The 10,581-nt window shown below is 46.6% G+C and overlaps 1 protein-coding gene across 1 annotated transcript in view; it reads left to right on the forward strand.

Annotated features, from left to right (window-relative positions):
- Positions 1–6,744, forward strand: part of UBR4 (ubiquitin protein ligase E3 component n-recognin 4) — a 77,511-nt gene extending 70,767 nt beyond the window's left edge. Inside the window, exons 104-107 of the mRNA XM_009325313.1 lie at positions 289–513; positions 4,021–4,111; positions 4,690–4,852; positions 5,595–6,744. Coding sequence (XP_009323588.1) covers positions 289–513; positions 4,021–4,111; positions 4,690–4,852; positions 5,595–5,659 — 544 coding nt within the window. The 3' untranslated portion in view covers positions 5,660–6,744. The remainder of the gene's footprint in view (positions 1–288; positions 514–4,020; positions 4,112–4,689; positions 4,853–5,594) is intronic.
- Positions 6,745–10,581: the final 3,837 nt, after the last annotated feature.

Below are 10,581 nucleotides of genomic sequence, written 5' to 3' on the forward strand. Positions count from 1 at the left end.
TATCAAAAGGAAAAATAGCTCTACAGTAGTATTGCCCTCTACTTGGGCAATGCCAACTGCCTTGCAAACCTGTCTAGTACCACGCACAGCTTCAAGGAAAAGAGAGTTTGCTAGGCTTGCGTGCTTGACTGGGAGCAAATACTTAACCAGTGGATGAATTTGGGAAAAAACGGATAGTGCAAAGCTAGCACTGCTTTTTCCTGTGTTTCCTTTATAAAAAGCTCCTGAGATGTAGCAAATTAACATCCAAGAGCCAGAACAACTGTTGAAGCTTTTCTTGTGTTTCAGAACTCGAGCAACTTCGAGGGAGGAGAAAAACCTCCAGAGCTTCATGGAGCACCCCAAAGAGAAGTGGGTGGAGAGTGCCTACGAGGTGGATGGGCCCCATTATTACACTGTGCTGGCGCTGCACATCTTGCCCCCTGAGAAGTGGAAAGCCATGCGAGTGGAGATCCTCAAGAGGCTCCTCGTCACCTCCCACGCGCGAGTGGTGTCACCAGGGGGAGCCAGCAGGTTAGCCACGACCCCACTGCTGCTCCGCAGCTGCCAGCTTACTCATGTTACTGTCACAGTAGTCAGAGCCACCCGGCAGCTTATGCGGAGCTAAGGAAAGGAGCGTGCATATTTTAGAATAGCAGATATTAACCCTTCTGAGTAGCTTTGTACTCAGCATTGCAGAGGTATGAGCAGGAACATTCAATTCTGGATGTTTTTTGGAGTGGATCGGTCAGTTGATCAGTGGAAATGATGCTTTTCCTAGGAGTATAGCTAAAAGTAGGAAAATGGTAAGATGCTTATTTCTCCCCCACCTCAAGTGAAACACTGTAGTAACTTCTGTTGTGTGCTGTTTCAGAGCTGCTAGCATGCTCTCTGCTTGCCTTACTAAAGAAGCTGTTTCTGTACTCTTTTGATCAGTGCACCAGCTTCCTTAAATAGAAAAATAGAAATAGAAATCAAATGCCACTACTTTAAAAAAAAAAATCAATAGCAGCTGTCAAGCACTTGAAGTACAAGAATAAGTGGCTGTGCCTGCCTGACAAAAGCATATATTCCCAGAGAAGGAAGGGGAATTCCAGTTTCTGAAAAGATGATTTTAAATAGCTGTCATAATTAGGAATAAATTCATTCTTATTCTAAGTCGCCTTAAAGGGCATTCTTATTCTGATGACATTAATTATGAGTTTGATAAAGTCATTACATTGTAGTAACACACAACACAGCATGCATCAATGCTATTAGAGGCATCGAAAGTGAAAGAGCCCTTAAAGGGGCTCCTGTATTGATTTCTGTGCTAGTTTCTGCTGCTCAAGCTCAGCCTGCTCTGTGTTCCTGTCTCCTATTTCCACCACCCTGCCTGAGTTCTGGGAAAGGGGGTTTAACAGTTACAGGAGGTACTATTGTGGAGGTCTGTTTTCTCAGATACAAGGGTGTGCAGCTTTTCATGTGGCCTGCGAAAGAGACTGGTAAAGCAAACCCCCTGTGTGGGTTTGCCCTGGATGTTTGGTGTTTTTTAAAACCCTCAGTAAATGATTCTGTTTCTTTCCCAACTTAGTATCTAAGCATGTATGTAATAAAAGCATATTGAAATGGACATGGCAAGAAACTTCCAGCTAAACCATCCAACCTCTGGAATTTCAGGGGAAAACACTCAGAAATAGTTCTCAGGAATTATGTCAAGGTTTATTCAAGGGCTTTCTTTAATCCCTGCAGACTAAGAGAGCACAAAGCCTTCCACTGATAATACCCCTCAGAAATAGAAATATGGCAATTCTTATTTCCAAGGTCTGTGCTTATTTATTCTTGTGGAGAATCAGGAAGAGGGCGATGGGCGGTGAAATACTCTGCAGATAAGTGCCAATACCTTGAATTTGTAGGCTAAGGCAAAGAAGAAGCCAGCATCTGTAACATCAGAGTAATATGTCTGCGTACAAAAGATTAAAATTAGCATTCCACGTTAGATGTGGTACAAGGGTGTTCTCTGGGAGCACCACCATTCAGAGTACATCGGGGTGCTGTGGACTGAAGGTTAGAGACGCGAGGACTCACTGCTACCTTTACTGGGGGAGATAGAGAGAAGTCACTGTAAGAACCAATAGTGCATCTAAAAGCAGCTGAGGATCAACCTGTGATCCTAAAAAGGGCCTGTAAATCTTACTAGTGAAGATGCAGGCAATACTCTACGTTCCCTCGTACTTAAATGAAGGCAACAAATACTGCCTGTGCCCTGTCCTGTGGTTAGGTGTTTTATCCAACTGCTCAGCTGGATTAGTCAGTATAAGACAGATTTGAGGAGAATCTAGTCAAAAATGTCTTCTGTCTCTGCCAGGAGCCACAGCTATCGCAGTTTGTCTGCAAGACCAAAGTGAGGGATACTCGGCACCTTCTGGGTTTTAGAAACACTTTGTATTTAAACCCAGAGGTGAAATTACTGGGATGGGTGGGAGTTCTGGGTTTGCTCTTTTTTTGTAAAGACAGTTTACAAATTCCAAAGGACTGAATCAAGCGACCAATTACCTGCTCGTTATTAATGAACCAAGAATTCTGGCTAGAAAAATCCTACAGGCACTTTGCAGTGTAGCTTTCATCTGGAGTTTGGGAGGAAAATATCCTTTGGATTTTTTTCCCTTTGCTCCTGACTGTGACCTTTCTAAAGTATTCATGAGAGAAGTGAGGCTCCCAAAGTGTTAATGTCTAACTTTCTGCTGGCAATCCATGCATAGCTGATGAGCCTGAACCAGCTTACATTAATGAAAACGCGACAGCTATTATATGAAGTAGCTGTTCCAGAAGGTAGCTACCAGACTTAACCCACAAGGGCCTTTTAGTTTTCAATTAAAGGAGCAGACTCCAATTAGATCAAAACCATTCACATAAAAAGAAACTCTGTCTTGCAGTATTTGGGAGTCTAGAATTAGCCTCGCTCTAAGTTGCTGTTCTTCCCGTGGAAATTTAGTCACCTTTACTAATTGGTTTTCCTTTAAATAATTAAGCCTAGCTGCTCAAGCAGACTGCCACCTACCAAGCCGTCTGTTTTAAGGGCAGACACACAAATGTAGCCTTTTACAATAAGAGAAGCAAAATGTGGATTTCCCTCCAAAAAACCCAACTTTTGGCAGATTGCAGTTGGACCCGTGGTCAGATGATATCCTTTTGTCATGCTGACTTGCGTCAGTGGCAGCTGAACTAGTTCTAGATGCATAAAAAAGGGCTTTTTTTTCTCCAAAGCTTTTAAGTGGCAAGCAGGAAGCGGCATGTGATGGAGGCAGATGTACCTGAGAAACGCATGCAAGAAGATTCCAAACCCATTAGAGTTGCTGGCAGGAGGTTCCGCCTTGCCAGAACCTGTTTGTGATTAATCCTGTAAACTTGGGGAGCTGTTATCCCAGGACAGCTCTGCACCTTTTATAGCATTTCTCCAGCCAGATGCTGAATTTCCAAAAGCAGAAGTCCTTTCATGGCGATAGAATAACCAAGAAGACATTAAATGGAAAATCCTCCATTTCTTCAAGGGCAAGATATTTCCCTCAGAGTCTTTCAGAAACGCTTTTGTGAGGTAGAAGCGAAAATATATTCTCTGTCATTGATACAGACTGTGTCTGAAACCTAGATTTAGTTATTTCTTCAGGAATCTGCTGTACTCCAAGCAGTGAGCATACAAATGGGGGCTGTGCATTGTTTTTTCCGACTTTGCGGTTGACTTCCTGCGTAGTCTTAGCAGTGCACTTCCCTCTGTGCTGCTTTTCTTCCTGTGAAATAAGGTTTTATTGGCTAACTGCTTTGGTTACGCTAGGCACAGCTGGTAAAGCGACTTCCTACCCTTAGGAATCGTTGCACAGAAATTACGGATGCCTAACGTTTGTTTTGTGTCCAAGAGCACACAGCAAAGCTTACTCGGAGCCATTCCCCATGCACATTATTGATAGGCTTTTTGGCCGTTTCAGCTTTCGTCCTATTCATCAAATCGGTTACCAAAGCATAGTAAAGTGATTAACTCAAAGATTCATTTCATTATCTTCCTAGACTGGCAGATAAGACAGTGAAGGAATACGCAACGTACCGCTCTGGCCTTCTCTTCTGGGCCCTAGTAGATCTCATTTACAACATGTTCAAGGTAAGAAAAAACACTGAAGTTCATCTGTATCAGCTTTCTAACCTGAGCAACTGCATGCATTTCAAACAGAAGGCAGAGTTTGAAGCCCCTTTTTCCAAGATCCTTGTAAACATAAAACTTCACCTTGCATGAGCAGAAAGGCCGCAAGAGGCTGCCTGTGCTTATCGTACCCCTTGCAATTTGGTGTCTGAAGGATTGAGAGACTTTGCCAGTTTGCAGCACTCCTCCTGTATTGTGTATTTGCCTACTTTTCCTGTTCATCGTTCACTAAAGCAAGGACATTCAGAGCTGCACCAGGGAAACAGTTGGGTAAGGAAGGAGGTAGGGGCATCCACCAGAAAGCAACTTGCAGCTTCCAAAGAGGGTTGAATAATGAGGGTGAGAAAATGCCTGCAACCTTGTTTGCATTCTGTACAAAAAGATTATAAAGTCACGCATGGGGTAACTTTTTCTATGTGGCTTGTTTACAAGAGGCAGGGGATGCAAGTCCAAGAGCAATGGGAGAAGGCATCAGGGTTTGCAGTTACTCTTCTAAATAGCTTTTGGACTGATTTGGTCCCATTTTTCCCCTCTCATAGAAGGTGCCTACCAGTAACACAGAGGGAGGCTGGTCCTACTCTCTTGCTGAATTCATACGACACAACGACATGCCAATACACGAAGCTGCAGACAAGGCCCTGAAAACCTTCCAGGAGGAGTTCATGCCAGTTGAAACGTTTTCTGAGTTTTTGGATGTGGCTGGTAAGTGTGCGCTTTCCCTTTTATAGGCTGTCTTATGCAACTCGTGACTGCTGCTTGCTCGAGACAGCAGCATTCCTGACGCTGCTGCAGCAGCTTGTTTGTACGAGGCAGTGAGAGGAGGAGACCTCGGCACTCCAGCTATTGCCCAAGCTATTTCAAAAACAGTTGGGAGACACGCTTGAGCATCCCCAGACAGGAAAATTTCTCTCACCTGATTCTGCGGGTCCTTCCCTGCTCTTGTTAAACATACATACTGACATCGCAGCTTAAGGGTGGTTTTGGGTACATGTGGTTTGAAGGCTGATAAACAGATGTGACAGTGTACTAGAGGCAGCAGTTCAGTGCAGCGAGAGTTCCTGCCATAGGGATTTTTGTATCCCCAGGAGTCAGGAGATGCTGAAAATTAACGTGCAGAGAAGCTACTCTTACTTCTGTTAGGAGTTAGTAGTGTCCCAGGCCAGTCTCTCACTGTCCAACATATGGAGCTGCCAGGCAGCCAGCTAGCAGGGTCCCTATAGTAGCTCTGTTGCACAAGAGCAAGTGCCATATGGATTTAACGCACACGCTTTGGTCCCTTCTGCACATGCATCCGACAAGGGTTTATCTTCGTCTTGTCCATACTTAAAATAACATTGCAGCTGTCATTATTAACTTACACATGCCCTAGCACAAATCCCTAACGTGGGCAGGAGAAACCGCTTTGTGGATCTAATTATTCTGTATTGTCTTCTTTTGTTTAAAGGACTCTTATCAGAAATCAATGATCCTGACAGCTTCCTCAAGGATCTTTTGAACTCCATCCCCTGAGCCGCCAGCACAGAGAAGCGTTGGGCAGAGACTACACTAGCTTGCCTTCCATCCCTTTGTGTTCCTCCTTGTGCAGTCTGTCCCTTCCCTGAGGAGTGCTGCAGTTTTTTGGGTTTTGGTTGTTGGTTTTTTTTTATTTTCTACCATTTTTCTTCTCGGAGTGATTTGGAATTTAGATTTGTTTTATCTTGTATTTCAGTGCTTCTATCTGTAAAGCCTTGTGTATTCAAGCTGGTTGAAAGAACTTGTACAGAGAGGAATCCAAACCAGTAAATCTTAATGCTTTAGTGTGCACCTCTTTGAAGTTAAATAAATTGAACAAATGGGTAAGATGGGTTTGACTAGTACTTTAACCATGCAGTAGCCTAAATGCCAAGTTCTTTCTCATCTTTTCTTTCAGAGCTCCTTCTCTCAGGGCTCAGGGCTGCTGCTCTTTCCGGCCCATAGTCTGGACACGGAGACGCAGGAAACAAAAGGCTCGTAGTGAGCAAAGAAGCAGACTGACACTGTTTTTACTGATTGTACATGCAGAGCAGGTTTCCCCTTGTGGGACATGAGCCTTAGAGACTCGTGGACTGCAAGGACAGCGTTTCCTTCCACCCCTTCTTCACCTGGGTGAGGGCAGCTGTCCCAGCCGCAGTCATCTCCCCTGGCGCTTCGTGTTACCCCTCTCCAAGGCATGTTGCATACCACGGTGTCTTTCCTGACTTTACTCTCACCAAGGCTGTATTCAAAGCAAGCGCGCGTGTTGTTGCCTCCGGTCGTGTAGTACTGATGGCGACATTGCCTCTCAGAGGGATGCTACTCACGTCGAATTTGTTTTCTCTCTCTGGTAAAATTTTCAGCTTCAGCAAAATGCATGGAAAATAGACACTGCACACTTCTTGAGCCGGCCACTTGCCCTTTCGATAGCTTGCATTTCGGTGTGCATGCCCTGACCTGAAGCCAAGTACCTGCTTTGAATACAGCCTTGCCTTTTCTCACCCAGTTGTGCATGCTGGTAACTTACCTTTACCACTAGTTCGGCTGTCCTGTAACCCAGCTGACACGTGGTTAAGCTGGAATCTAATAAAGCTTTCCCTGTCCTCCTCGTCTCTGTTTGAACTTGAATTTCAGCAATCCTAACACAGTCCCATCCCATAAATAATAATTGTTTTAGAGGCTGAATAACTCTGCAACCTATTTGACGCATTTTGTTAGTGTTGAGCACGCATTATGATTTGGCAATTAGCAAACAGGTGAAGGCGCAGTGTTTTTCTTCTCGCCTCCGTGGGTGCTTATGTCACTCCTGGCAGTCGGATTTGGTTCTGGGGAGGAGTGCTGAATAGCAAGTCGCCTCGAGAAGTTTGGGTTAGTGTCTTGCGAGGGACTTGAGGACATGTCAGTGGGCTGCTTTGTCGGTTGGGTAAATCTGTCTTGCCTTATGAAGGTAGAGGAGGGAGGCTAATGTGTGGAGTTTGTTCTTCTTTAGTACCGCGATACTACGCTTCACCTGCCTTTTAACCACATAAAAGAGAAAAACACACCTTGTTTTAAAAGCACTGTAAAGTCAAACCTAACAGTCTTCTCTCCAAATAAGCAGCTGTAATGTACCTATGGGTGGATGCACAAGCATTGCTTACCGATACCGGTGTACAGTAGCTTGGGCAATTCTAAAACCCCTTTTTGAGTAAATGACCCTTCAAATCAGTATGATTCCTGAAAGCAGCAGTGAACAGGTAACAAAACCCAGGGGTTTGTGGCTGTGGTTCTAAAGCTTCTCGCAGTACGGAGAGTTCAGGTGCAAGACAAACCCCAACGCTTTTTGACTTTGTCGTGTGAGTAAGATTGACCGGTTAAGCTCCAGACAAGAACTATTAACGTGATTCAGAAAGCAGGGGAGGAATACTAAGCTGCCTTGCTACCTACTTGCTGTCTTTTCACAGAAAAACACATCTTTTCCCCTTCAGCCACAGCGTGCCAGGCAGTCCCTCAGCTTTTGCTTCACAGCTGTTGCCTCACTGGCACAAAGAAGGATGTTACAAATACCTTGCGCAGTACCTTTCTTCACCTTACCTAACAAGGTAACTTCAGTGTAGATCCAGTTTTTGCTGATGCAAATCCTGGTATAGCTCTGTTTATGCTGGCACGGGTCTTTTGCGAAAACAGTCTCTGCTATTGCAGGAACTGGTAAAGTTTATACCAGCAAATAATCCTCTTTCTACCTGTGCAGTTGGATCAGCAGATCCTTAAACTTACCAGGAGCAGAACACGATCGCCATTTGTTCACCGATGTTATTACAACGGCGAGGAAGTAGGATCTTAAAAGGAGGTCATAAACTGTGTCCTTACCAGTATAAGCACAGTTGCAATAAACTACTCGGAGCTATCCTAGAGGGTTTTGCAAAGGCCCAGAGATGTATTTTGGAAAATAAAGGCGGCATATCAAGTGCCTCCCTGCCCAGAGCACAAGAGGGCCGTGATTTACGGGGAAGCCAGATTGGAAGAGAAGGTGGAAACAGCATGATAGTGCTTCTGCGGAGCAGAATAGCTTGGGAGGGACTAAAGACTGACAATAACAACCCCAGAAGACCTAGAGAGGGACAAGAACAAAAGAAAAGTGTTTTGGAAAGTTTCAGCTGACGCAGGCCACACACAGAGGCTCAAACATTCGCAGTACTGCACAAAGGCGATGCGCTCCAGGCTGCAAAACCCCCCGCGGGCTGGGGCTGGGGAAGTCAGCAAAGACTTTTGGGGGAAGCGTGTTACTTAAATTAGAACTGAGAGAGGAGCAAGACTGAGGGAAAATGCCTCAAAATGGATAAAATTATTCAAACTGATGAACCAAATCACTAGCTGAACAATAAAGAGTCAACCCCCTCTCCAAAAAAAATAGTTTATTTGCAAAAGACATTTTTTGGGGGAAAAAAATCCTTTGTGATGCACGAGAGCCAGTGTGACCTCCGTGATTGCTTTGAACCTGACTTCATGGGCAAGAGCTTCCGCGAGATGATCTGATGTCCTTGCGATGGCTGTTCAGACTGGGTCAAACTCTGGTAATTGTTTATTAATTCATCTTAGGAACGATGCCTCCCAGGGAGAACAAAGCACCCAGCCCTGCCCGGGGCACCGGCTTCGGGAGGGGCGCGCCGGGCTCTCGTGCCTGTGGCAGGTAAAAAAGCCCCCCGAGCCTGAATTCATTACTCGCCACTGCCACGGCTCGCTGCTGCGATCGCACGAGCCCATCGGGCGGGTGGTGCCCGAGCAAAACCGCCTGGCACCCGGGGCTTGTTCCGTAAAGATGGGAAGCCCTTGACCTTCCCCCTTGTGTGTCATGATGGGTTCCTTTGTCCTGCTGCCTCCTCCCTTCGCAAGTCCCTTTTTCAAACCAGGTAAATGCCCTTCTGGAAGCTTTGCACGGCTGGGTGCTCTTTCCGACAGCTGTCCTGCTGGGATGGGAAGCCTTCCTCCTGCTCCTCTCTGCCCTGCTACCGACGCTTCCGACTAGCTCTCCATCCAAGTTTCTCTCCTGTGTTTTGTCTCTTACTGCAATTGCCTGGAAGTATTTTCAAACAGGCGGTGGATTAGAGCTGCTGAGCATAAACACACTGTGAGCTGCAACATTTCAATGCCACAAAAGATTCCCTGGACTTTTTCTGATGCAGAAAAAGTGATCTATCTCCCTGGACGCATGTCCATGCGGCTTGTTTTTCAGGCAGGCCAAGGACACGCGGATCACGTGCGTTCAGCAAGACCGCGGTGGAGCCTCGACGATTACGTGGGTACATCTCGGGGTTGCAGTTTCCGATGCAGAAATTTGGAGCGAGAAGCCTCTTCTCCCTTTGTCCAAAGGTTTTGGGGAGCCTTACTATGTTTGAGCACACACAGTACCGAAGGCTACCTCGGTATTAAACAGCAAAAAACCCTTTCATACAAAACCGTTACCGGTTTCTGCCAAGGCGATGCTGAGACGTTGCTCAAGGAGCCTACAGCAAAGAAGCGAGACACCAGACATGCGCCGCTGACCGCTGAACCACATGAAAACAGCTCCTACGGCGGGGCTTGCGCTTACCCTGGCAGAAGAGTTTGCGTCATGTGTTGGCTGAAACGGGGTTCGATGTTTTTATTTTACCAAAATGCCTCCCAAGGTGCCTGAACTGCTGGCTCTGGGAAGCACAGAGGCTTTTCTCCGTGCTGGGCAGCTAATTCCCAGGGAAAGACCCCCAGTTTGCTCATCCGAAGGGCACAGCACCGGGCTGGACTGTCCCTGCTGCTGCAGCATCGTTAGCTGAATTATCAGTCCCCCCTCGTCAGCTCCTGGCTCTGCAAACCTCGTCTTCTTCCCGCCTTGCTCTCGGCATCGCCAGCCACTGCATGGACACTGCACCGGCACCGTCCCTCGCCTGCACGAACCTGTATCGAGTCCCACGTGTTTATTTTGGCCGTTGAGCACCTTTTCCCCCAGGAAGATCACACCGGGCTCCGCCAGCCCGGCCCTGTTCCGTCTCCGTTGCAGGAATAACCGCTTTCCCCGCACTGTGAGCACAGCCCTTGCAGCGCCCGCTATGCAAACAGTGGGCACCGTTGCGCCGGCTTTGCCGTCTGCCTGGGACAATAAAGCGAATCTTCTGCAAAATTCCCTCCCTGCCTCAGCCTGGCCTTTCAGGCCACCCCTGTTTTCAGTTTGGGGCTTATTCCTTACTGATTTATGCCCCATCAAGCTTGAGGACTAGATCGGACATCCTCCGAGCAGGTAAGTGACATAAATGAGCACAAAAAGCACCAAGTCCAGGTTCCCAAATTGCCTTTAAATTCACAAGTGAAACCAGGCAAGTTTTTAGCTGCTCTGGAGAACGGCCACCCTGCCAGCCTAAGGAGCAGCTTTCCCAGCGCATCTCAGGAGACCTCCCATGGTCCGTGCGAGCTTATTTAGAAGCCACCCC

This window comes from Pygoscelis adeliae, unplaced genomic scaffold (assembly GCF_000699105.1).
Source record: "Pygoscelis adeliae isolate BGI_AS28 unplaced genomic scaffold, ASM69910v1 Scaffold36, whole genome shotgun sequence".
In the NCBI taxonomy this organism is placed as follows: Eukaryota; Metazoa; Chordata; class Aves; order Sphenisciformes; family Spheniscidae; genus Pygoscelis; species Pygoscelis adeliae.